This window comes from Hylobates moloch, unplaced genomic scaffold (genome assembly GCF_009828535.3).
Source record: "Hylobates moloch isolate HMO894 unplaced genomic scaffold, HMol_V3 SCAFFOLD_4, whole genome shotgun sequence".
Lineage (NCBI taxonomy): Eukaryota > Metazoa > Chordata > Mammalia > Primates > Hylobatidae > Hylobates > Hylobates moloch.
The window spans coordinates 49,139,383-49,164,808 of record NW_026652279.1 but is presented as its reverse complement, the minus strand read 5'-3'; the positions used below and the strand labels follow the sequence as shown (position 1 = coordinate 49,164,808).

The 25,426-nt window shown below is 39.0% G+C and overlaps 2 protein-coding genes across 9 annotated transcripts in view; one reads left to right on the top strand and one right to left on the bottom strand.

Annotated features, from left to right (window-relative positions):
• Window positions 1–12,079, top strand: part of SLC35A5 (solute carrier family 35 member A5) — a 52,331-nt gene extending 40,252 nt beyond the window's left edge. For all 5 annotated transcript variants that reach the window (XR_009213133.1, XR_009213132.1, XR_009213131.1 and 2 more), the window contains one exon: window positions 11,849–12,079. The gene's annotated coding sequence lies outside the window, so the exon portion shown is untranslated. The remainder of the gene's footprint in view (window positions 1–11,848) is intronic.
• CCDC80 (coiled-coil domain containing 80) overlaps window positions 6,357–25,426 on the bottom strand; it is a 37,368-nt gene continuing 18,298 nt past the window's right edge. For 3 of the 4 annotated variants that reach the window (XM_058437510.1, XM_032150176.2, XM_032150175.2), the window contains 5 exons: window positions 20,901–21,037; window positions 18,638–18,786; window positions 11,906–12,009; window positions 8,305–8,385; window positions 6,357–6,916 (listed from right to left, as the gene is read on the bottom strand). In XM_058437510.1, coding sequence (XP_058293493.1) covers window positions 6,570–6,916; window positions 8,305–8,385; window positions 11,906–12,009; window positions 18,638–18,786; window positions 20,901–21,037 — 818 coding nt within the window. In that variant the 3' untranslated portion in view covers window positions 6,357–6,569. The other variant, XM_058437511.1, reaches the window with a different exon arrangement.

The following is a 25,426-nucleotide window of genomic DNA, read 5'->3' as shown; positions in this document are numbered from 1 at the left end:
AAGGAGATGATGAGGGATTCTGTGTATTGGAGGTGATGACCTCATTGAGTCTCAGCCACAGCAGTGCATTATGCAGGAAAGAATTCAATGGAGTTATTTAATACCTTTCCCTATTCCCACAAAAATCTGGAACTAGGTTCTGAACTGAGAAATCTGGGTTCCCTGAGAATTGGACATCAATTCAACCACAGGAAGCCTCTAATTTTAGCACTCTACTCACAGAGGGCCAACAAAAATTCACAAATATCACAAACTTTGGAACTTAGGTGTCTAGTCCTCTCTGTCATTTTGTAATGAGAAACTGAGGCCCACAGGTAAAACATCTCACCTCCAGTCACACAGGTAAGTACATGGCAGGGCAAGGACAGGCACTCAGTTTTCCCAAGTCCAGTGGCTTTTTCATGATACCCATTGATTTCTGTGACAGCTGGCCCTTTGCCCCTCATCACCAAATCTTAACTCTTTGGACTTTAATAATGTGCAAAATTAAGAGGAAGTCTGGCATCAGGAGCTTTACACAACTCAGAGAGAACTGAGGAAAGTAGTTAGCATGTTAACTGTGCCTCACCTTGACTGGAAGTGAAGAGCACTCACCAAGCCACAACCTGCTATCTGCACACCCCACACCATGAAGTAAAGGACAGCCAAGGAAGAGAAAGGAAATAAAAGCAATCCGACAGGGAGAGCAGGGAGCCAAACGAACAGAGAAACGAACAGAGGTTCTTTCCAAGGGCCGTCTATTTTTCTACAATCTCCACACATTCAGTACTGAGATACATTAAGAATGGCCCACTGAGGCCATCATTCACCCTACTCTCGGGCTGTTTCCATCCTCCAGGCTTCTAGAAGTTGAGAAAGTATGAGCTTCATTATTAACTATATTACAGAAAATGGGACCAGCTGGGTTGCGCCCACTCCCCTGTGTCTGGACCTCCTGCCTGTGTAGCAGAAAAGGATCTTTCTGCTGAATTAATATTCACCTCAGAGCCCTGGGAGATGTCTGATGAAAAGTAGTTTTTGAAGAGTCTTGTGACAACCAGTAATTTCGGCAAAGCTGTGGCCTCAAGAGTCTTCTAGATTTCCCCAACTCTACAGAATGCTTTTCTTTTTAAATACCATAATCCCATAATCTTTCTCTAAAATTATAAAACTGTATTTTATTTTTCTCATTTATTTGGGAGTTTGGTAAGAAATGTTTGGGAAGAAATGCTTTTATGGAGAAACTACTCAGATTTGAAACTACCTAGTCTATACTACCAGAAGACAGAGATTCAGGTTAGCTAGTTTGCTAATCCTCACAGTTTCAGAGATATACCTTGTATTTTTCCTGATTATAGGCTTTGAGGACATTTACCAATAGCAGCCTCCTCTGAATGTATTTTGGTCCTTTTGCTAAGCTATGGCTTATTTTATAGTCCTCCAAATGATGATCTATGACTTATCTGCCTGCTCATTAGAGGAAGAAAAGCTCAGATGCATTGCTAACTATTACTTCAATGCCAGTGGAGCTGGAGAAATGCTTGAAAAAGTAATCTCAGGTTGTAAAAAAGTACTATCTTTTTTTGGTTGCAGGAGCTAGAACCCTATTATTCTGAGAGTAAATTTTCTATTATTCCTATCTAATTCAGTTTCTTGTGAGATGAAACTCCTTCTTTTTTTTGGTGGGGGGACAGGGTCTCACTTTGTCACCCAGGATGATGGAGTCCTGTGGCGCGATCACGGCACACTGAAGCCTCGACCTCCTAGTCTCAAGCGATTCTCTCACTTCAGCCTCCTGAATAGCTGGGACCACAGACACACACCACCATACCCAGCTAATTTTTTGTATTTTTTTGTAGAGACGGGGTTTTGCCATGTTGCCCAGGCTGGTCTCGAAGTCCTGGGTTCAAGTGATCTGCTCACCTTGGCCTCCCAAAGTGCCGGGATTACAGGTGTGAGCCCCTCACTGCTCCTGGCTCCCTCATTATTATATTTCCTGAAGTTGAGGTGATTTGGGTCCTTTACTTAGAAATTGTCATCACACAATTTCAGGAACAAAGGTAAAGAAATCCATTTTTATTGGCAACTTTGGGCTATGCTTCATCCTGGCAAAAATTTAAAAGCAGTACACTTCGACGTGGCTCACTTTCCTGCACACCTCAAGCAGCTTGTATGGACTGTCCAAGAAAAAATGAGGAGGAAAGTGCTCCATCAAGGCAGAGGGATGAGATGGGAGCATAATTCACACACTAAGAACAGTTCTAAAGTCACTTGAGCTTTCTGGAGCTCAGTTGCCTGTAAAACAAGGAAGAATGAATGGTCTTTATGGAAAATGAATGGCAGAATAAGTGATTTGTCAAGTTCATTGAACTATAAATTCCATTTTTACTGTCATTTATTTATAACAAAGTTCAGATATAAAGAAAAATCTGAACATACAGTAGGCACACATAAGCCTATAGCAAATATTCACATGTGGTTTGAATGCATTTATTAATCTCTGTACTTATTAGAATTAATAATAATACTAAAATGATTTGGAGAATTAATGATTAATAATAGTGGAAAACAGCCTTCCCATTATTGTTAGAGAATGGTGCCATCATGATGCTAAATGCCTATCTGAGGGGAAGCTCATAAATATTACTTGACAATATTACTTGATAAATATTTGTTGAAAAAAGAAATGTAGTAAAGAAGCAAGGATGGCTGGGCATGGTGGAGCATGGCTGTGGTCCCAGCTAACTTGGGAGGCTGAGGTGGGAGGATTGTTTGAGGGAAGCCGAGTTTGCAGTGAGCCAAGATTGCACTACTGCCTGGGTGACAGAGTGAGACTGTCTCCAAACAAAAAAAAAAAAAAGAAAGAAAAGAAAAAAGAAGAAGAAGCAATGAAAGGAGGGAGGAAGGGAGAAAGTTTACTTTGATATGCCATATGATTGAAACAAATGCTCTTTTTTCAAAGACAAGGATTATACTCCTTTGCATTCCAGCTACTTTAGTCCATTGTAACTTGGTAATCTTTGCCTTGAAAACAAAAAGAATCCCTGGATATAATCTCCTTCCTTGTAATTTTTTTATAAGATGCCAGTATGGTAATAGGTCCATTAGCAAGTAGGTACAGGCACATCTTATTTTGTTATACTTCTCAGATACTGCATTTTTTACAAATTGAAGGTTTGTGGCAACCCTGCATCAAGGAAGTCTGTTGATATCATTTTTGCAATAGCATGTACTCACTTTATGTCTCTGTGTCACATTTTGGTAATTCTTGCAATATTTCACACTGTTTCATTATTATCTCTGTTATTAAAATCTGTAGTCAACGATCTTTGATGTTACTATTATAATTACTGGGGGCACCACGAACCACACTTATATAACACAGTAAACTTAATAAATGTTGTGTATGTTCTGATTGCTCCAACAACCAACCTTTCTGCCATCTTTCTCCTTCTTCTCAGGCCTCCTTAGTCCCTGAGACACAATATTGAAAGTAGATCAATTAATAACCCTAAAATAGCCTCCAAGTATTTCAAGTGGGAGGAAGTTGCAATCTTTCACTTTAAATCAAAAGCTAGAAATGAATAAGCTTAGTGAGGAAGGTGTGTCAAAAGCCGAGACAGGCTGAAAGCTAAGCCTCTTATGCCAAACAACCAAGTATAAATGCAAAGGAAAGGTTCTTGAAGGAAATTAAAAGTGCTACTTTGTGAATACATGAATGATAAGAAAGTAAAACAGCCTTATTGCTGATATGGAGAAACTTTGAGTCATCTGAATAGAAGATCAAGCCAGCCACAAAATTCCCTTAAGCCAAAGCCTAATTCAGAGCAAGGCCCTAACTCTCTTCAATCCTATGAAAGCTAAAGGGAGGTGAGGAAGCTTCAGAAAAAAAGTTTGAAGGTAGCAGAGTTTGGTTCATGAGTTTTAAGAAAAGAAGCCTTGTCCATCCATAAAAGTGCAAAGTAAAGCAGCAAATGTTGATGTAGAAGCTGCAGTAAGTTATCCAGAAGATCTAGTTAAGATAATTAATGAAAGTGGGTACACTAAACAATAGATTTTCAAAAGAGATGAAACAGCCTTATATTGGAAGAAGATGCCATCTCAGACTTACAGATCTAGAGAGGAGTAGTCAATGCCTCACTTCAAAGCTTCAACCAACAGGCTTACCCCTTGTTAGAGGTTAATGCAGCTGGTGACTAAGTTGAAATCAATGCTCATTTACCATTTCCCCAAACCCTATGACCTTTCAGAATTATGCTAAATCTAATCTGCCTGTGCTCTATAAATGGAGCTACAAAGCCTGAATGACAGCATGTCTATGGACAACATGGTTTACTGGCTATTTTAAGCCCTTTTTGAGTCTTACTGCTCAGAAAAAAGAATCTTTTAAAAATATTGCTGTTCAGGCCGGGCATGGTGGCTCATGCCTGTAATCCCAGCACGTTGGGAGGCCAAGGCGGGTGGATCTCCTGAGGTCAGTAGTTCGAGACCACCCTGACTAACATGGTGAAACCCCATCTCTACTAAAAATACAAAATAAGCTGGGTGTAGTGGCGGGCGCCTGTAAATACAGCTACTTGGGGGTCTCAGGCAGGAGAATCACTTGAACTCCGGAGGCAGAGGTTGCAGTGAGCCAAGATTGCACCACTGCACTCCAGCCTGGGTGACAGAGCGAGATTCCGTCTCGAAAAAAAAATATATATATATTATATATATTGTATATTTTATATATGTATATAAAATATATAAATGATCAGTTCCAGACCACCATAATATATATATTATATATATATATATATATAGCTGTTCATTGACAATATACCCAGTCACCCAAGAACTTGGATAGACATATACAAGGAGATTAATGTTTTCATGCCTGCTAACACAATATCTATTGTGCAGCACAGGAATCAAGGAGTCATTTGCACTTTTCGTAAGGCTATAGCTGTCACAGATTGTGATCCCGCTAATGGATCTGGGCAAAGCAAATTAAAAACCTTCTGGAAAGGATTCACCATTCTAGATGCCGTTAAAAACATCGTGATTCATGGGAGAAGGTCAAAATATGAAGATTAATGAGTTTGGAAGCTAATTCCATCCCTCATGGATGATTTTAAGGGGCTCAAGACTTCACTGGAGGAAGCTCTGCTATAGATATAGTGGAAATAGCAAGATAACTGGAATTAGAAGTGGAGTCTGAAGATGTTACTGAATTGCTGCAATCTCATCACAAAAGTTTAATAGATGAAGACTTGCTTCTTATGAATGAACAAAGAAAGGGATTTCTTGAGATGGAATCTATTCTTGCGTAAGTTGCTATGTACATTATTGAAATGACAACAAAGGATTTAGAATATTACATAAATTTCATTAATAAAGCAGCACCAGGGTTTGAGAGGATTGGCTCCAATTTCAAAAGAAGTTGTACTACGGGTAAAATGCTATCATACAGCATCACATGCTGCAGAGAAATCTTTCATGAAGAAAAAGTCAATCAAAGTGGCAAACTTCATTGCTGTCTTATTTTAAGAAATTGCCACCATCACCCCCAACCTTCAGTAACCACCACCCTGATCATTCAGCAGCCATCAACATCAAGGCAAAAAGATTATGATCATTAGCAATTTTTAGCAATAAAGTATTTTTAAAAGAAAATTTGTACTTTTTTAGACATAAAGCTATTATACACTTAGTAGACTACAAAAGAGTGTAAACATAACTTTTATATGCACTGAGAAACCAAAAATTTTGTGTGACTCACTTTATTGCGATATCCACTTTATTATGGTGGTCTGGAACTGATCCTGTAATATCTCCATGGTATGCCTGTGCTGTACAGGGGATAAAGTGTGAGGGGTCAAGAATTTTCATGCCAGAAATTCCATAGCAGCCTACTAGAACTCTGAAAGTATCACCTCTGGCTGCAGTGCCAGATTCTGGTGAGGATTTCCTGGATCCCGATTTATATCTGAAAAAACACTAAAAATAATAGAAACAGGGCAGAAAGTGGCTATGATAACAAAGCTGGGCTTGGTACTTTCTCTGGCTTTTGTGGCCAATATTACTGGACTCCTGCAGTATCAAGTTTCATAAAAGAAACTCATACAAAGCAGAGATATCTTAATTATTTTCAGACTGGCATTTCAAAAAGTATCAATTTAAATAAGTATTAAAAGTTATTTGTTCTTTGTTTTATCTTTTCAGATGTTTCCTGAAAACATTTGTGGTGTGATCTTTAACAGAGTTTTCACTTACCAATTAATACAAAAATAAGAAAAAGCTTTAAATACATATTTCATAAAATTTTATATGCCAAATAAGGTCCTTTATATAAGAAAAGGAAAATAATATCAATTTTCAGCACTAGAGCCCCTCCAGTTAGAAAAACAATTCTTTTAAATGTCTTTATGATTTAAGGTTTCAATAATAACTCATGAATAGGTGAAAGTTTGCCATTTATTTAATCTTAGAAAAACACTGAAAGAAAAAGGCAGGAAATGTAGTACGCAGTGTGGAAGAATGGAGCTGGCCACATGTGGTTTTAGCAGCTGCAGAGGAAACTGGCTGAGTGTAAGGTTACATATTTCTGTTCAGTAAGGGTATCCATGGTGATAACTCTCATGATGACGGTAGTCATCCTGGTAACCATCCTGATATCCTTGGTGGTAACTATGGTAACCATAGCCTGCATACTCATCTTCTGGGCAGCGCATCCCCAGTGACTGCTGAATCGCCATTTCCTGTCTCCGAAGTTGCATCGAATCAATTAAATCATACACAATCACCATGGACCACATTGGGGAAGGATACCAGGATTTGACATTTCCGTCTTTTCCAACTAGAAGCATGGAGAAGTACTCCGGGCTCACTTGAAAATAGTTACGAATGTCTTTCACCAAATGGGCTGGTACATCTTCTCGCTCAACAACAGAGCTCCCTAGAATAACATTGGAATAGTTATTGTTAGTGGATTAAAGAGTCAGAGCCCATGAAAACATTAAAGTGTGAGGAAATTACTGTGAGAATAGGGAGGACGCATGAGCCTCTTCTCTTTAGTTCAAAATCTAATTAAAGAAGTTTGCTGGGGCTTTTTCTACTAGAAATTAAATGTCCCTGCTATTCTGCAACATGATTAGGGTCAAACTTTGGGGCACACGATGTGTCTCTTGTAGGAATGTTACAAAGTATAAAACCAATTCCTTAATTTAATCATGGGAAGATTAATTTCTTTAAAATTTGTCACTAACAAGGATTATATAGTTTATATTTCTAAGTTTATTTCCAATTAGCTTAGTTACCTCTCTGTAACTACAGCTTTCCTTTTGACACATCTTTATAATAAAAAGCTTATTTCATTGTTAAAAGTGAAAATACCAATTCTGTTAAGATCTAGATGAATATTTAAACTATTGTGAATAGTGAAAAGAATAGAGGGGAAGGAGAAAAGGAGCTGACACTTTCAAGTCTGCTGTGTTCGGCATTCTGCCAAGTATTTTACACACATTATTTAAAGAGCTTGGTCTTGGAAGAAAGGACTGGATTTGCTTTCTGAAACCTTCAGTCAATAGTCTTTTGTTTTGTTTTGTTTTGTTTTTGAGATGGAGTCTTGCTCTGTCACTCAGGCTGGAGTGCAGTGATGTGATCTCGGCTCACCACAACCTCCACCTCCGAGGTTCAAGCGTTTGTCCTATCTCAGCCTCCCAGGTAGCTGGGACTACAGGCGCATGCAACCATGCCTGGCTAATTTTTGTATTTTTAGTAGAGACGGATTTTACCATGTTAGCCAGGCTGGTTTCGAACTCCTGACCTCGTGTTCTGCCCACCTCGGCCTCCCAAAGTGCTAGGATTACAGGCGTGAGTTACCGTGCCTGGCTTCTCTGAGCCTTTTAGTGTAAGTATCTTTCAGCTTCTCTGAGTCTTTTAGTGTATGTCCTTATCTGTTGAAAGGGAATCAATGAGATATGACCTATGTGCCTCACAAAACTATTGTGAGAATTAAATGATATAAAATAGAAGAAAATGCTTTGTAAACTATAAGGGCCTATACGGACCCCCAAAAAGCATTATTTTAGTTAAGAAAAATGGATATTTTTACTGTTACTTGGAATGGTTTATATTAGAAACAATATTAGTCCCTGTACTCCACACCCCTTCCCCTACATATCCCGTGCACACACAGGCACACACGCACAAGTGCATGAAGTGGGAGGAGGATTCAATGAACTTTGTTCACCTTAGACATACACCCACTGCTTGCATATAACTTAATGTAATTTAACTGAACTTAACACTAGTTCATACTGTTTCAAGATAACAACACATTACCATTAATTGGGAACAATTCTAACACTCCCCCAACTTCCTCTCCAACGCCTAAAAGCTTCAGAATGGTTATGTGGCGCAGACCTGAGAGAAAAAAGAAAACCATAGAATTAGAGGAAAGGATTAGAAGTCATCTTTTACTTCAAAGCGCTGATATGTGACAATTAAAAATCTCTTAAATTTAAAAATAATATAGAGCATAACCTGAAGAAGAAGAATAATCCATTTTAAATTTTTACCATAAGGAAGCAAATACTTTCAAAACCTCAAAGAAGATGAACTGTGATTCTCATTCTACTAAATGACAAAAAGAAAAGAAAAGATGAAGCCATGTCGGGCGCGGTGGCTCATGCCTGTAATCCCAGCACTTTGGGAGGCTGAGGCAGGCAGATCATGAGGTCAGGAGATTGAGACCATGCTGGCTAACATGGTGAAACCCCGTCTCTACTAACAATAAAAAAAATCAGCTGGATGTGGTGGCACGTGCCTGTAGTCCCAGCTACTCGGGACGGCGAGACAGGAGAATCGCTTGAACCTGGGAGGCGGAGGTTGCAGTGAGCGGAGATTGTGCCACTGCACTCCAGCTTGGGTGGCAGAGACTTGGTCTCGAATAAAAAGAAAAGATGAAGCAATTCATTGGAACATTAAAATATCTGAGTTGATCTAAGCTAGTTAGTGTTCTGAATTTATAACAGCTTTAGGATAACTTAACTTTCAGGGAAAAAACTACAGACTCCATCAATTGTGATGGTTAAAGAAATTGAAATTGTTCTGCTTCCTCACACAAAACTGTATTGGCTTAAACGGTATGTTTTTATCACTAATTTAGAGGATTCAAAGGGAAGACATTTAAGCAAGCACAGCTTGCCTTCATATCCTCTGCTAAGGTTTCAGGACAGGAGGGAAGGTCATGCCTTGGTAGCTTGTTGGAATTCTTTTGAAGATGAAGTGGATCTGAAGAGATTCCAGAGAAAGAAAATAGGAGGACATTTATGCAGCCAAAAAACACACGAAGAAATGCTCATCATCACTGGCCATCAGAGAAATGCAAATCAAAACCACAGTGAGATACCATCTCACACCAGTTAGAATGGCCATCATTAAAAAATCAGGAAACAACAGGTGCTGGAGAGGATGTGGAGAAATAGGAACACTTTTACACTGTTGGTGGGACTGTAAACTAGTTCAACCATTGTGGAAGTCAGTGTGGCGATTCCTCAGGGATCTAGAACTAGAAATACCATTTGACCCAGCCATCCCATTACTGGGTATATACCCAAAGGACTATAAATCATGCTACTATAAAGACACATGCACATGTATGTTTATTGCGGCACTATTCACAATAGCAAAGAGTTGGAACCAACCCAAATGTCCAACAACAATAGACTGGATTAAGAAAATGTGGCACATATACACCATGGAATACTATGCAGCCATAAAAAATGATGAGTTCATGTCCTTTGTAGGGACATGGATGAAACTGGAAAACATCATTCTCAGTAAACTCGCAAGGACAAAAAACCAAACACCGCATGTTCTCACTCATAGGTGGGAATTGAACAATGAGAACTCATGGACACAGGAAGGGGAACATCACACTCCGGGGACTGTTGTGGGGTGGGGGGAGGGGGGAGGGACAGCATTAGGAGATATACCTAATGCTAAATGACGAGTTAATGGGTGCAGGAAATCAACATGGCACATGGATACATATGTAACAAACCTGCACATTGTGCACATGTACCCTAAAACCTAAAGTATAATAAAAAAAAAAAAAGAAAATAGGAGGACAAAGGGGCTGTCAAGCTATCATATCAAGCTTTCATAGTTTTAAATAAAGTCCCAACCTAGTCAGGATAATAACTTGGAACTAATAATAAGGTTGTTGGTGCTGTTTATTGTCCAGGAGATAAAATTGAACACTGCCATGGGAGGGCACTTCTAAGGAGAAGCTAAAATCTAGGCAAAATGCTATTCAAAAAAATTTTTTTTTCACCTTTACTCTTTTCTCAGAGAAGTGAAGTATTCTGTTCTACCTATTGGTTAATCATGTTTTCAAAAGGGAAGATCATCAATTTAATTATTCATTAATTCATAAATGTGAACGTGACTTGTTCACATTTTGGGAATAGTACAAGAGGGTTTGCTTTCACAATGTGACATAGGATCTGTGTGCAGAGATTTAAAGATAAAGTACCACCAAATAGCTGCTACGAAAGCATCTTTGGAAAATTAAAAAACTGTGGCTTTATTTATATTTTTCTTGTAAAGGTTCTTAACTGCTGTAAGAATTTCTATCTTAACTGACCACATTGGTGGCTATAAATAATTTAAAGTATGCTTAAGAATACTGGCACAATCAAATTTATATGTTAATATAAAGTCTTAAATTATTAACCTTGATAATAGGAGTACAAATAAAAATTTCTGAATTTTCTCTTCTTACTATTAATGAGCTTGGTTTTGGCCTTCCTTTGAGTTATTTCATATCTTAAAATTAAAATGTACTTATAATTTACACATACTAGGTCATAACAAAGACCTTGGCTCTGTTAATGCTTTACAAAACTTACACTCCTCCCGTTTTTAAAAAAATCAAGCACAGCTCTGTAACTAGTAGATGATTCTTCCTCCTAATAGAGGCATCAAAATAATGGTGATTCATCTATGTTCTAATGGAGAATTTTTTAATTTGTTGCCCTTAGCTACTTCCCCCTGCCCCTGCCCCTGCCCAATGAATCTCTCAAAATTCTCCTTCTGCAGAGGTATATCTCATACGAGATTTCACTCATGACTTCTACTTTTGAAATTGTAGTCATCTCCTTGATTCATCATTGAACTTAGTAGTAAGTTCTATATACTATTCATTTTACTGCCTATATATCCATATCCAAAATGACATTAGCTCTTTCAGGACACTAGAATAAAAATGTTTGGTAAATAAAGCATTTTTTTTTTTCAAAATACTGAGCGATTCACTACAAAAAAACAGTAAACTATGTTTTTCTTTGGCCTGCTTGTCTTTAAAATAAGGTTTTATTTAAGAGATCTTGCTACTTTCTTAGTGCTCATAGACAAAAATCCTTTTATTAAAAAAAATTCATTCACTAAGTCTTCTGAGTTTTGAAGATAAAAATCATTTTTAAGAGAAGGGCAATATAGTCTGCTTCAATTAATATATTATTCCCAGAGCCATTCCTATTTTAAAAAAGACATTTAATCTATGGAGTATCCAGTGATGGTATGTAAGTAGATATTCAAGTATTACCTAAGTGAATGATAATACCTAAGTGAGACAATTAAAAAACAAAACTGAAGACAAATGATACAGATCATTAAAAGTAAATCAGAAGATATTTTCAAACACATGAATGAAGAAGAACTAGAGAGGAGAGAATATTGAGGGAAAAAAAAATCCACAGTTGACTAAAGCTCCAGTCTAAAAGCAACTTTATACTCAATATAATAGAGTATGTGTCTGGAAACCTGAACAGTCTGAACTAGGAATCATTTTGATGATCTAAGGTTCTATGTTCCATTTTAGAATTGACCGGGAGGAGAGTGGTATGGAAAAGCAGTAATGAGGTGGCTTCCCACTCACCAAAATTGCATGCCTGACCACTGAGGGCAGAGAGCTGCTGTGAATAGGCCCAGTCTTCATCGTTAGGAGCAGAGATCACCAGCAACCTCCTCCTCCACCGGAACCTGGAAAAAAAAGCAGGATACCATTACTGCTTACTGCTTCAAACAATAAAAACCAATGTAGGAAACCAGAGTGACTTAGGCTAGCAATTTTTTTCTGTGCCCAGAAAAAAAAAGAAAAAAACACATGCTTAGAACTGTCCCATAGCTTCTCAAAGCCATTAAACTGCATTGCTACACTCTTGTAGTTTTTCTGTTGTAACTTCACAGTCTTTCTGCTTTGGCATTTGCATGATGTGTCAAGCATGAGTCTGTGGTCACAATGCCTAATGAGGTCACTTGGAGAGAGACAAACTCTCAGATGCAATGAAGACAGGCCAAAATTGTGCATTAAACTGTAGCAATGGAAATGAGAAGCTCAGAGGACAACTGAAGAGAACTGGTCTTAGTAGAGTTACTGCTAAAAGTTTAGAGGGGGTTAAGAAATGAATATATGGATAGGAGATAGAGTAGAAAAAGATAACTGAATTTTAAGTAGATTACAGTGACAGGAAAGAGGAAAATGGGAGCGTGGTTTAAAGGTTCAAAGAGGATTCCTGGAAAAACAAAACCCTACGTACCTTCCTCAGTAGCCAGTGGTTCTTCCAGAGGCAAATGCAGTTTCTAAAATGTACCCTATTATTAATAAGAGCCAATGCTTACAAAGTACTTCTATGAAGTGGAATGATATTAAGCCTAGAACCATAAGATTTTAGAATATATAGTAAACTAAGTTTCTGTTTTTACCGTTCCAACACAGTAGACTAGTAGAAAAAGCTTTTGTCTTTTTGGGTGTCGTTGAGCACGTCACTCAATTCACCAAAGTCTCAGTTTTTCCTTATTTTTTTCTTTTCTTTTTTTTTTTTGAGACAGAGTCTCACTCTGTCACCCAGGCTGGAGTGCGGTGGCATGATCTCAGCTCACTGCCAATGTCCGCCTCCCAGGTTCAAGCGATTCTCCTGCCTCATCCTCCCAAGTAGCTGGGACTACAGGCGTGGGCCACCACACCTGGCTAATTTTTGGTATATTTAGTAGAGACGGGGTTTCACTGTGTTAGCCAGGATGGTCTCGATCTCCTGACCTGGTGATCTGCCCGCCTCGGCCTCCCAAATTGCTGGGATTACAGGCGTGAGCCACCGCGCCCGGCCTTCCTTATTTCTAAAATCAAAACCAGCAGTATGTTGTTCACAGGAATGTTACAAGAATTAAACTCTCAAACCTATCATTGCAAGTTATCCACATGATGACATGGATATAGAAGATTATGTCTTAATCTGCAGGCTTCTGGGTGTAGAACTTTATCCATTAACAGACGTTGACATTATCCATCACAGCACCATCAAATAACCTATTCAGTCCTTAGGTTTGTGTATCATTTTATAGCTCACTTTCACCAATGCAATATGGTTCTTCATTAGAGCCCAGTGAGGTTGCAGATTATTTTCCCCATTATGCAGATAACAAAACAAGGCTTAGAGAAGTGAATAACTTGCCCAACTAGTAAATCTAAGAGGCATTACCAAAATACAGACATTTCTCTGACTCCTGGTCCAGTGGTTTCCCTGATCTACTACCCTCAGACACTGATATTTTGGCTGGTGCTATCAGGGTCTGCAAGAGAGTATAAAACAGAGAGGGTATGCATCTAAGGGGCAACTGTATAGAGTTGTCTCAACTTCCATCTTCACTGGAGTTTTGCTTTTTGCCTTCAGTGCAGGTGACCGCAGGGTGTGAGTGCACTCACAGAGCTGACAGCCAGTTAATTTTATTCATGGCTTCGATCCCTGTGCCCCTTCTAGCATCAGGAGTGAACATGAGAGTTTTCAACCCCAAAGAAAATGGCCTCTTGAGGGAATAGTGGTTTGGGTGAATAAGAGAAAATGATAGTTTGATGAAATACAACCTCTGAATGGACGCCTGTCGCAAGGCTCGCCAAGTATTGCTTGCTGTGACATTACATTCACTTCCTCTGCTTGTTTTTTTTTTTTTTTTTTAAAGGGAAAGAGAAACTAAAATCTCTACTGAGGACAGGGAGCTGAACGTGTTTGGCACAAAGGACAAGAGAGGAGCCTCTGAGACTGTCCAAGGTTTCTTACGAAAGGGAACAGTAACTACTGTCAGATCACAAACACAACAGTCTCAGGTACTTCTCCTGCTTCCTTAGGAGGCATGCCAGACCAGCGCTGGCCGCCTAGCCAGCATCCAAACCAGACCAGCCTTCCTGGCCTCACACAGAGCTGTAGGGTGTCTTGGAAGGAGCTATTTTGGGTGAGGTCTATTTTGGTTTGTTTACCTATGTGCACACTGAATGCAGTCCTGATTGGAGAGGGATGGGATCTCAGACTCCCTGTCCCAGACACAACTAAGAGAAGGTCATTTCCCCAAGTCATGATTCAGCTTCCCACAGACCTTCACATTAAGATACAAGGTCCCAGCTCACGACACCGAAGGAAACTTCCAAAAGATGTAACAAGAGTTGTGAAACTGATCTAGACCCTTATTTTAGACAAATTGTTTTTCTGTCACTTTAGCTTCCCAGTAAATAAAAACTTTACAAGCTATGAATGTGTTTGCTTCTAACTGGCATGCCCAAATTAGTATGCATTTGCCCACTCTTTGGGGTTTCTGTCTCAGGGAAAGGTGATTATACCCTGAACCAAATGAGTGCTATTGAAGACTAGACTGGCTTCAGGGTCTGGTCAGCTGAAACTAGCCTGTGTAAACCCATCAACCACTCAGCAAATTTGAAGGAAAATTCCCATTTGGATACTGGTTTAATCGCAGGACTGTAATTTGTTTTTTTTTGTTTGTTTTTTTTTTTTTTTTCATTTCTCTTTGCCTGGGTTTCAATTCTGGAGTATTTACTAAATCTCTTTCTGGTAACTCTTCCTTGATGACAAAGTTCTCTATAGGACCAGAATAACTGACCCTAGGACTACTAATAAGTAGCATTTATTGACTACTTGCTTTGTACTGGGTCCTGGGCCATCATTATCTTTGGTATTGAATGTACCCTTCACAATAGTCTTAAACAAAAATACACTTATTATTTTCATTTTGCAAATGAGAAAACTGAAGCCCAGAGTGGTTAAGTAATTAGCTCAGGGTCACACAGCTAGTAAATAGAAGAACCTGGAATCAAACTTATTTTGTCTTTCTTGTGCCTTTAAGTAGTACACTATTCCGCTTTAATCCTTCAAATAAATTACAATTATTAGCAGAATGATTTTATGAGTTGTGACCACAAGTCAGGCACCACTATGGGACATCCAAATTGTAATTATATATATCTCTGAATATCCATAAAAGATGTACATTCCTATAGTAGTAATGAAGATAAGAGCCCATAAAACTCTTACATTAGGTGGAAAATACATTTACATATCTTAGGACCCTATCTAGTTCAAAAGACTTTATAATATTTGTACTTTCTTAAGAATTAAAAAAAATACAAAATTTCAGTAATCAACCTACAGGAGTATTACAAGCTTTAGTGAATGAAGAAAATTGAGATAATGTCAGCTTTCCCTTTCAAATTTTGAAACCCTTGACATAGTGGTTATAAAAAGACACTCTACCTAGGGATGGTGAGAAGAATCTCTGAGGATGTCTACAGCTGCCAGTCTCATGACACATCTCTGGTTTTAAGTAACATCAATGAATTGGATGATAACTGTCTATAGGGTGGGCAACCTGAGTTTACTGGGATAGATCACTAACCCTGGAAGATTTAGAATTAAGAAGAAAAAGTTTCCAAAGAATCAAAATTATAGTAATATAGTAATAATTATATATATGTTTGTATATATATATATAATTCTGGTTATATATGTATATATATAAAATATATTATTGTGAAGCTTAAGAGAATTTGGCATAATAAAACGACAACTTGAAACTCCAAATTAGAATGTGTAATTAAGTAATTGGTTTAGGCATGTGGGTAAGTTGAAATCTTACAGCGTATGCAGTTTTTAGAACATCTGAGAGAACGTTAGATTCACTGTATTTGTAAAATTAACTTATTAGCTTACAGATCTTTAAGTACTCAGAAAGATTGTTTGTTTAATTTCAAATAATTGAAAGAAATGTATTAAATGTATAATGCCTACGTGAAATGATGAAGTTGTTTAATTACTGGGTTTATAAGCAAGATCAAACATTATTCAAAGCCCTCTTAAAAGTGATGGCAAAAATTTGCTAGGTTATAAATTGGAAAATAAAATTTAGAAGCCTAATTCAGAAGTTTGGGAACTGAGGTCTTGAATTTTTAACTTGAAGTGTATTTAACACTGTTAAAAAATAAACTTCTGAAGAATTTCTACCTTAAAAAGAAAAAAGAAAAGCACCTCAAGAGCAAAAGAAAAGCTCTTAGCATAAATCTTTTCAATTATCGTCATTGGGAGTGATGATCTTGGATCAGAAGTTGGTGTTTTAGTACCCCCGAGACCAGACAAAGAGCCATTGTGCAGAGAAGCTCAGAGCCCTTTCTCAGTGGAGGCTGCCCCTATGGCTGAGTTGATTTCAAGTCCTTATGAAGGTGTGTGCCTTCTATTTCCATTTCGGATACTTGTACTGCATTGAGAATTTGGATGAAGGAAGAGCCTTGGATTCCTTTCAGGGCCGAAATTCTGTGGTTTTAAGAGTATCTTCCTTTGCTTCAAATTCTAGGCCTTTAGTTTCAGAACTAATAATAATTCACATCATATCTTCTAAAGGAGCATAAGATAAGAAGGTAGATTTGGGGAGTCAAATTTTCCCAGGGTACTGGGAATCATCCTAGAGATGACGCTAGCTCAGTGATAAGAGAAAGTTACTTAATCTCCATTGGCTTCAGTTGTCTCTCCTGCAACATGACAATAGTCACAGTATTTAGATCATGGGATTCTTGTAAGGGTAAAACTAGGGAATGAAGGTGATGTGCTTGGCACAGAGATTAGCACACAAAAAGTGTTCACAGGTATAATTGCTATGTGAAATGGAGATAGATGGAGATAGAGCTGCTTGCTATCGTTTTTAATTTTATGGGTGAGAGATCTTTGAGGCAGGTTAATTGAAAAGGATCAACATAGCTAGTAAGTTAGACTCAAAACTTGGATGAATGATAAGTTCTGCACCCTTTATATATCATGATGTTACATCTTAGAAGACCCAAGCCTCACAAATCTGTAGAAATTCAGATTATCCACTTACTAATCATATCCTTCTTAACGCTCTGTCTCACATATGGAGAATGTGCTTTTAGAGACATGAGTAAAGATTCTGCTTGGAGGCTCAAGCCCTAAATGTGTATTACATGCTTGCACGGTTTCTGGAGCCCCTTAACCACACAGTATAGTTGGAGTGGCGTTTATACTGGGACTTCTGTAAGTTTGTTGTGTATCGTTTTCTGCAGCTTTGCACCTCCTAGGGCCCCAAAGTCTCTGTAGAAGTTTCATCCTACATCGGGGGAGGGGAGGAGAAGGGAGAAAAGTGGATTTGGCAGAGGTGTTTAAACCAAAGTAACTCCATCTTAAATAGGAGCTGGGTAAAATGAGGCTAAAATCTACTGGGCTGCATCCCAGACGATTAAGGCATTCTAAGTCACAGGATGAGACGGGAAGTCAGTACAAAATACAGGTCATAAAGACCTTGCTGATAAAACAGTTTCCAGTAAAGGGGCCAGCCAAAATCCACCAAAATCAAAATGGTGATGAGAGTGACCTCTGGTCGTCCTCACTGCTACACTCCCACCACCACCGTGACGGTTTACAAATGCCATGGCAACGTCAGGAAGTTACCCTATATGGTCTAAAAAGAAGAGGCACGTACAATCCACCCCTGGTTTAGCATATCATCAAGAAATAACCATAAAAATGGGCAACCAGCAGCCCTCGGGGCTGGTCTGTCTATGGAGTAGCTATTCTTTTATTCCTTTACTTTCTTAGTAAACTTGCTTTCACTTTGCACGGCAGATTTGCCCTGAATTCTTTCTTGCGCGAGATCCAAGAATCCTCCCTTGGAGTCTGGATTGGGACCCCTGTCCTGTAACAGATTGAGTTGTTTTTACACTGTTCTCTAGGTATGCTCCTCCCCCATGGACACTGGGGTTGCCACAAGATGGCCTTCAATAAATGACAGTGTCGAAAAATTCATGAAACTGGGTCAAGAGGATTTCTCCTTTTGAGGTCTTAGTGGGGCTTTTGTTGTTTCCTGCAGAGTTGGAAGGAAGCGGAAAATCAAGCACAGTGTGCCAAATCCTGTTTGGAACCCAAAGAGGCCTAATAAATAAATATGTAAAATGAAAATGCTACATGCAGAGATCTCCAGGTTTACTGACTGAGTAAATTAACTTTCTTGGGAGGTCAGGATTCTATTTTCTGTACCAAAGAAAGAGAAAAAACAAACAAACAAACAAACAAAACAGAGAAAAGACCTATCCAGAGCCACCAAATCAACATTGATGCTTGGAGCTGAAGCCAGCCAGCCTTGTAGCCAGAGACACTTCAACAGGACAAGACTAAGCTCAGTGGCCACAGATGGGTAGGTTTTTCTCCAAGGAGGGTTACTCTCTGTAAACACGTGTGAGAGATCTGTGTTTCTTTGGCATTTTCATGAGCCCACTCAGAACAAATTTGCACCTTCCTCTTTAGCGACTCCAAAGGTGATGTACCTGGATAGGAAGTTCTCCAGGGACTGCTTTTTGTCCTCTTTGCAAACAATGCCCTCCTTCTTCTGCTTCTCCATATCTTTGATTCGGGACTGGAAAGTATCGATCAGATCAAACACAGACTTCATTGTTATTGGCACCTCATAGTATTGCTGTTTAAGAAAGAACAGAATGCATTTAATGTACAAGTGCATTTCTTCTCTCTGTTCAGAGGATAGAGAACCTGTGAGAATTCAGAGGAGCTCTGGGGAAATCTTTGAAATCAGAGCCTAGAAGACTCATTGCTTCATAAATGGTCTCCTGGAATAGTACCCTTTGCTGATGTTTTGAGAGTTGGAATCCATAAAACAACTGCCTCTTTTACAAGGAATTCTTAACTACGCTCCTTTTATTGGAAAGGGTCCATGCTTTCCTCACCATACAAGTCCTAGGTTCACCTCTCTACCTTTGGGACTAAGCTGGTTCTTATTTACTAACAACTGGAGAAGAACTGAGAAACACTGTACCTAACACAGGAAACTAAATGGAATGACATGTTCGAGTGTGTAACCTGAGCAATAAGAGTAGTTTTCCACCAAGGCCTGTTCTGTGATCCCAGGGATTGTTTTACTGAGTAAGCATCACTTAATATTAAGTCATGTTTGTTTACCTATTCTCAGAAATAAGTTGGGATCCAACTTAAAGACAATGAAATTCAGATTCCTGAATCACAGCTGCCTGGACCTACAAAAGCAACCTGAGATGGATTTAGGGGCTGGCTGAGTGTAATCAGCATAAACTGGAGAGCAGTCTGGACATGGCTCGAAGCTCTGCCCTCTGTGGGAATTCAGTAAATCACAGAATGTGAGAGCTGGTAGGGACCTTAGAGATTATCTGGCCCAACCTCTCTCATTAGAGATGAGACAACACATGTGCAGAATTAACTACTGATGCCATTTCTCCAGATCCAGAAATATACTGCATGTTGGGTCAGCTATTCTGATAGCATAGACAGCCTTTTTTTCCCCTGAAGATTCTCAGACAACATGGTACATGGATGACTTTTTCATGAACATTTTTTATGTTCCCCATTTCACATGGTTTCAGAAGCCTGGAATTTTAAAAGAACATTTTGATAAGTTGTTTTAAAAATTGTTTAGGGAATGCTTTAAAGAGGTATTAAGATAAACTTTAGTAAAATGTATTTTCAGTGATATAGTCCCAGTATGCCAGAATTGTTAAGACAGTGGGTTCTGGAGCCCCCCTCTGTGGGAATGAAGTTCAACACTAACAGCATGATGACCTTGGGCTAGTTACTTAACCATCTGGGCCTCTGTTTTTTCCTCTGTGAAACAAAAATAGTTAGCATTTATCTTAGACATGTGAGGTGAGGATTGCAAAGGGTTGAAGAAAGTGCCAGGCAAAAGGAAAGCACTTGATAAAGTGACTATTTTTGTTATTGTTATTATTACATGGTATAGTTTTTCATGGTTCAGAACCTTTTCCGTAAGCATAGAAAGAAAGTAGGTGTAAAACCCCAAACTTTTGGCCGGGTGCGGTGGCTCACACCTGTAATCCCAGCACTTTGGGAGGCCGAGGCAGGCGGATCACGAGGTCAGGAGATCGAGACCATCCTGGCTAACACGGTGAAACCCCGTCTCTACTAAAAATCCAAAAAAAAGTTAGCCGGGCGTGGTGGCGGGCACCTGTAGTCCCAGCTACTCCAGAGGCTGAGGCAGGAGAACGGCGTGAACCTGGGAGGTGGAGCTTGCAGTGAGCCGAGATCACACCACTGCACTCCAGCCTGGGCAACAGGGCGAGACTCCGTCTCAAAAAAAAAAAAAAAAAAAAAAAACAACAAAAAAAACCCCAAACTCTTGTCCACATTGGATCAGGAGGCACACTTCTAGACCCCTCTGAGATAGGCCTATGTTAAATATGGGTTTCTTGAAGGTGGAGACCACTCTTCACATTTTATCTCCAGGACCTCGCACATCATAGCTATTTAACTAGTGTCTTATGAATGTAAAACATTGGTGTTAGAAAAGAATTTAGTCTGAGTCAAGTAGCTGGGCTGTGGGAAGTCACTCCAACTCAGTCTTTGTCAGAGACCACATTTCTGGATGTAAATTCATAGGACCACATGGAAAATTTGGCCCATCTCAAAACTTTCCCATTTATAAAATAATTTATGCTTACTCGTACATTGAATGGACTCTTTAACAAAACAATTCAGATTTGCTATTCTAAGAAATAGTACTATATTATTCAAAATAAGAAACTGTACCTTGACTCTCAGATCCACGTCTGTTAGCACCATGAAGAAGTCATTGTAGGTCATTCCGTACTCTTTCCTCAGCTCGCTGATGAGATGCTGGTCTACCAAGTCTTCATCATCCACCACTCGCATGGGCTTCTCATTATCTTAAGGGAAATAAAATGTGAATGAATATGGGTGTGGCAAGGCAGAAATCATGGGAAGTGAATGGGTGAAGGCTCTGGGCCTAATCACACCAGCCTTCATTAGTTTTATATATTCAACTCACGTTGTGTTTGAACAAAAGTTTTCAGAGTAAATTAATAAATATAGAAATAAACACATGAATAAAGTTTTGAAAGCTACTTTTCTATAGATGATCAAGGCTCCATCTCTGTCCATCCTGTTCATAGCAAACAGGAATGAAGGAACAAAGTGAGAGTAGAGACTGCCGAGTCATACCTAGGAGAAGACTGCAACTCACCCAGGGAGTGAGTCTTCACCCTAACTCATTGGGGAACTGGACCTACCTAGACACTTTTGTTAAGTTCTGTTTCCATTAAACATAATTCTGAGTCTAAAACCTGTGTCTGTGCCTCTTTTTTGGTATAGAATTAACTTTGGGACCCAGTAAGCATGTCATATCTATAGAGAAAAATAGAGTTTCTGTTGAAACCTAGTCACAGGTTCATTTGGGCTCCAAAAGAAGTCAAACTATTCATAATGCAAATTTTGTAAGTGAACACAGTTAAAACAAAATGTGACAATTTATGGAAATTTTAAATCACTATATGTTTTTTCAAACATCAGCCTCCCCAAATAAATCCTTATAATTCAGAATGGTTCCAGAAGATGTCGCTGGATTAATGGGAATCATGAAAATCAAGATGCCAGTGGCTTTACATGGCAACTTGTATGTCAGGAAAGCATTTTAACGTTTTCAAGGACAGGAGAGCTTTATTTACTTCTTCCCACTCAAACAAGTCACAGTATATCTCTCAACCCTACCTAAAATAATCCCCTATATTAAAAACAAATGTGGAAAAATTCATGTTAGCAAATATATGATAACAGGAAAATTACCAATGAGAACCTCTCACTTATTACCAACATCACTACCCGGTAAATAGCACTGTACTACAATACTATATCACAGTAAAAACAACCACAGTTTTGCAAATAAGATGCTATAATTTGAGTACCACAGACATTACTCTTCATTAATAAAGGGACAATTACAATTTAACTGTTACTTTTATTTGATTAGGATTGTTGAAAGTGTATAAAGAAGGAGCTTTATTTCTCCAAAGCAAATCAAAATGAGAGGGGAAAGAATCAATCTGTTTTCCTTCCCGAAGTCATAACAGTGCTTCATGGAGGTGGTCCAAAGGAAAAGGAGCTGAGAGCCTAGATGAGAACCAAGCACTGTCTGCAACATAAAAAGTGATAGGCCTCATGCATATAAACTATTTTTCAAATGTACATTTTTGTTATTAGAAAAAATTTAAATTAATTTATAATTATTAGATATACATTTTTAAAATATATCTTGTTGAGTATTAAAAACAAGTTGCAAAACAAAATGCATAGTATGACTTTATTCCTGGTTATAAGGAAATAAAAACAAAAGAAGATACATTCATATGGAAATACACATAGGAAAAAGTCCACAGGAAAAGGTGAAGTGAAAACTTTTATTGTTTACTCTGCATACCTATGTTATTCAAATTTTAGCAAGGAACATATTTTACTTTGTGAATAGTAATAATAAAGACAACCATTCAAAAACTGCTTTTTAAAAAATGTTCTTAACAACTAATGTTCTGATTCTAAGACTTTACAAACCAGATTTTATCTTGTACTTGGAAATTATAATTTTTAATTCCCAACATACATTCATTCTTGCTTTTGTTCATTCAATGAAATATTTATCACTAATGTCCAGAGTTGCTTCTGTGCTGAGTGCTAGATTCAGAAATCAATAACTCGGACAGAGTTCAAGCTCCTAATTAGAACCAGAATTAGACCGCTAGCATCTACTTAATGGATAAAGTCACAAAATCACTGAATGGCTCAGATGGAAGGAAGTTGACGATTGTAGTAGATTTTTAATATACTACCAATTCTTCCCCCCTCCCTATAACTATACCCTTTTCCCAGTAATTATAGCTTCTTCATATGGGAAATGGGTTGAGCTGTCCTGCCTCTTGACTCTGAGCTCATCTATATCACTTGCTTTGGCCAATGGGATATTAGCACAATGACACAAGCAGAAGCTAGAAATGGGCTTATACATTAGGGATTGTTCTTGCTTCTGCCATTGCCATGAGAATATGCCCACACCAGCTTGCTGGAGGATTAGTCAAGCCAAGTTACCCTGTTCTCATTCTAACCAAGGCTACCCAGGTTAGCTGACAGTCCACTGACCCCCAACATGTGTACAAGCCCAGCCAAGATCAGCAGAACCTCCTACCCAACCTGTAGCTGACTGCAGATGCATGAGCAAACCTAACCAAGCCCAGCCCAGATCAGCTGAACCCTAGAAACTTGTCACTAAATGAATGTTCACTGTATGTGCCACTAAGGCTTGTGGTCTTTGCTACCTCGCCTTATTATGGCAATAGACAACTGAATATAGACATTATCTGGCTCCACCCCATCACATGATTAAGGTTGAAACTAAGGAAACTGTAGCGGACACTGTGGTGTGCTGTCCAGATGCTACCTTCACAACTAAGGTTGCTGTCAATATAAGCAGCTAGATCTCTGACAATTGATCTACTTAGAAGGGAGCCACCTTTCCCCAAGTCACACCCCTACCATGGGACAGCTCACATTCAATGGTTGATGCAGTAGAAGAGGGGATAGATATAAAACCTATCCCCATTGTCTCAAAGTGGACAGTTTGGAAGGTCCAACTCTATTGCAGCTCAAATTTTCCCTGTCCAGTCTTGTATCCCTCACCCTTCATAAGTATTGTTTCTGTGTTAACTGCCTGCAGGCAAAACTCAGAGTCTCAGAATCTGTCTCTCAGAAAACCCAGTCTGTCACAGACCCTGAGAGGAGGAGTGACTTGCTCAAGTTCACATTGCAGGTTAATGATAGAGTGAGGTTAGGACTCAGGTGACATTACCTCACTCCCACCCAGTGTTCTCTCTGCTATGCCAAAATGCCTCACACTCAAGGGTAGAGAGGACCAAGGACCAAGATTAAAGGCAAACTTTGCTTTGCTAGTATATGGCAAGACACCGATTTCAAAGCCTGTTTTCTTTCAACCAAAATATTTTCTGAAATATTTCAACCAAACATTAGAAATAAAACATTTTGCACTCCCAGATTACAAGAATATCTACATGTTTGTGCTGAGTAGGAGAATCTGTCAAAGCAAAACAATGAAAGTCCTAATCAACACTGCATCAGACTAGGGTGGTGGCAACTCTACAGCAGGACAGAGTCCACTCTAGGCCAGTATGTGTGAAGCTACATTCTGTCTCAGCTCCTGCTCCCACCACCGGTCTTTCTTGAGCTCTGCATTCTATCTAAATCAGGGCTCAGTGTTGAGGTTCTCTTTAGTCTGGAAAAGCAACATAGACTTGGCAGGTTCTTGTTAAATTTATCCAAACTCTGTTTAAGCTGACTAATGATTGTAAGGATTACAGGGCTTAGAAAGAAAAATTCTTTTTTTTTAAAAAATTACTATTATTATTATTTTTGAGATGGAGTCTTGCTCTGTCACCCAGGCTGGAGTGCAGTGGCGCAGCCTTGGCTCACTGCAACCTCTGCCTCTGAGGTTCAAGTGATCCTTCCACCTCAGCCTCCTGAGTAGCTGGGATTACAGGCATGCGTCACCATGCCCAGCTAATTTTTTTGTGTGTATTTTTAGTAGAGACGGGGTTTCACCATGTTGGCCAGGCTGGTCTCGCACTCTTGACCTCAAGTGATTTGCCCACCTTAGCCTTTCAAAGTGCTGGGATTATAGGCATGAGCTACCATGCCCAGCCAGAAGAAAAAATCTTTAGGAAACATTCTCTAAACTGTCTACATGCTCCTAATCCAGCTGAAATGCTTCATAGATTCAAACCCATTTGCTGGGATTTGGACCTGAGATTATTGAGGTGAGGGATTCCCAGGGAAGGTGAACTCTGTTATGTGCCGATAAGGTCTGGCCCTAGTAGTGGGATATCTGCCTAGAGTGCTATTCTTTAAAAATTCCAATCCCAAACATCAGCAGTCAAATTCAGGTGGTATTAAATTTTTTCATGTATTTGTCCTTTTGTGACTAACTATAGACAGCAATGACAATGCAGAAAATTCAGCTTCAGTTATAACATATTAAACACTAAATGTGTGCTAGGCATTATGCTTAAAGCTTCCGTCTGTAACTGCTTTCCTTGTGACATCCATGGATTCTCCTCCTCCAACCCTCTCTTGCCTAAGTTTGGGCAATTACACTAATGCCTGGACTACTTTAGCCTCTCGCATTGCTTCAAAAGTTCCCAATCTCTTCTAGCAGTTTGTAAAAGTACGATCCACTATCCACCTTCATCACAGTCACC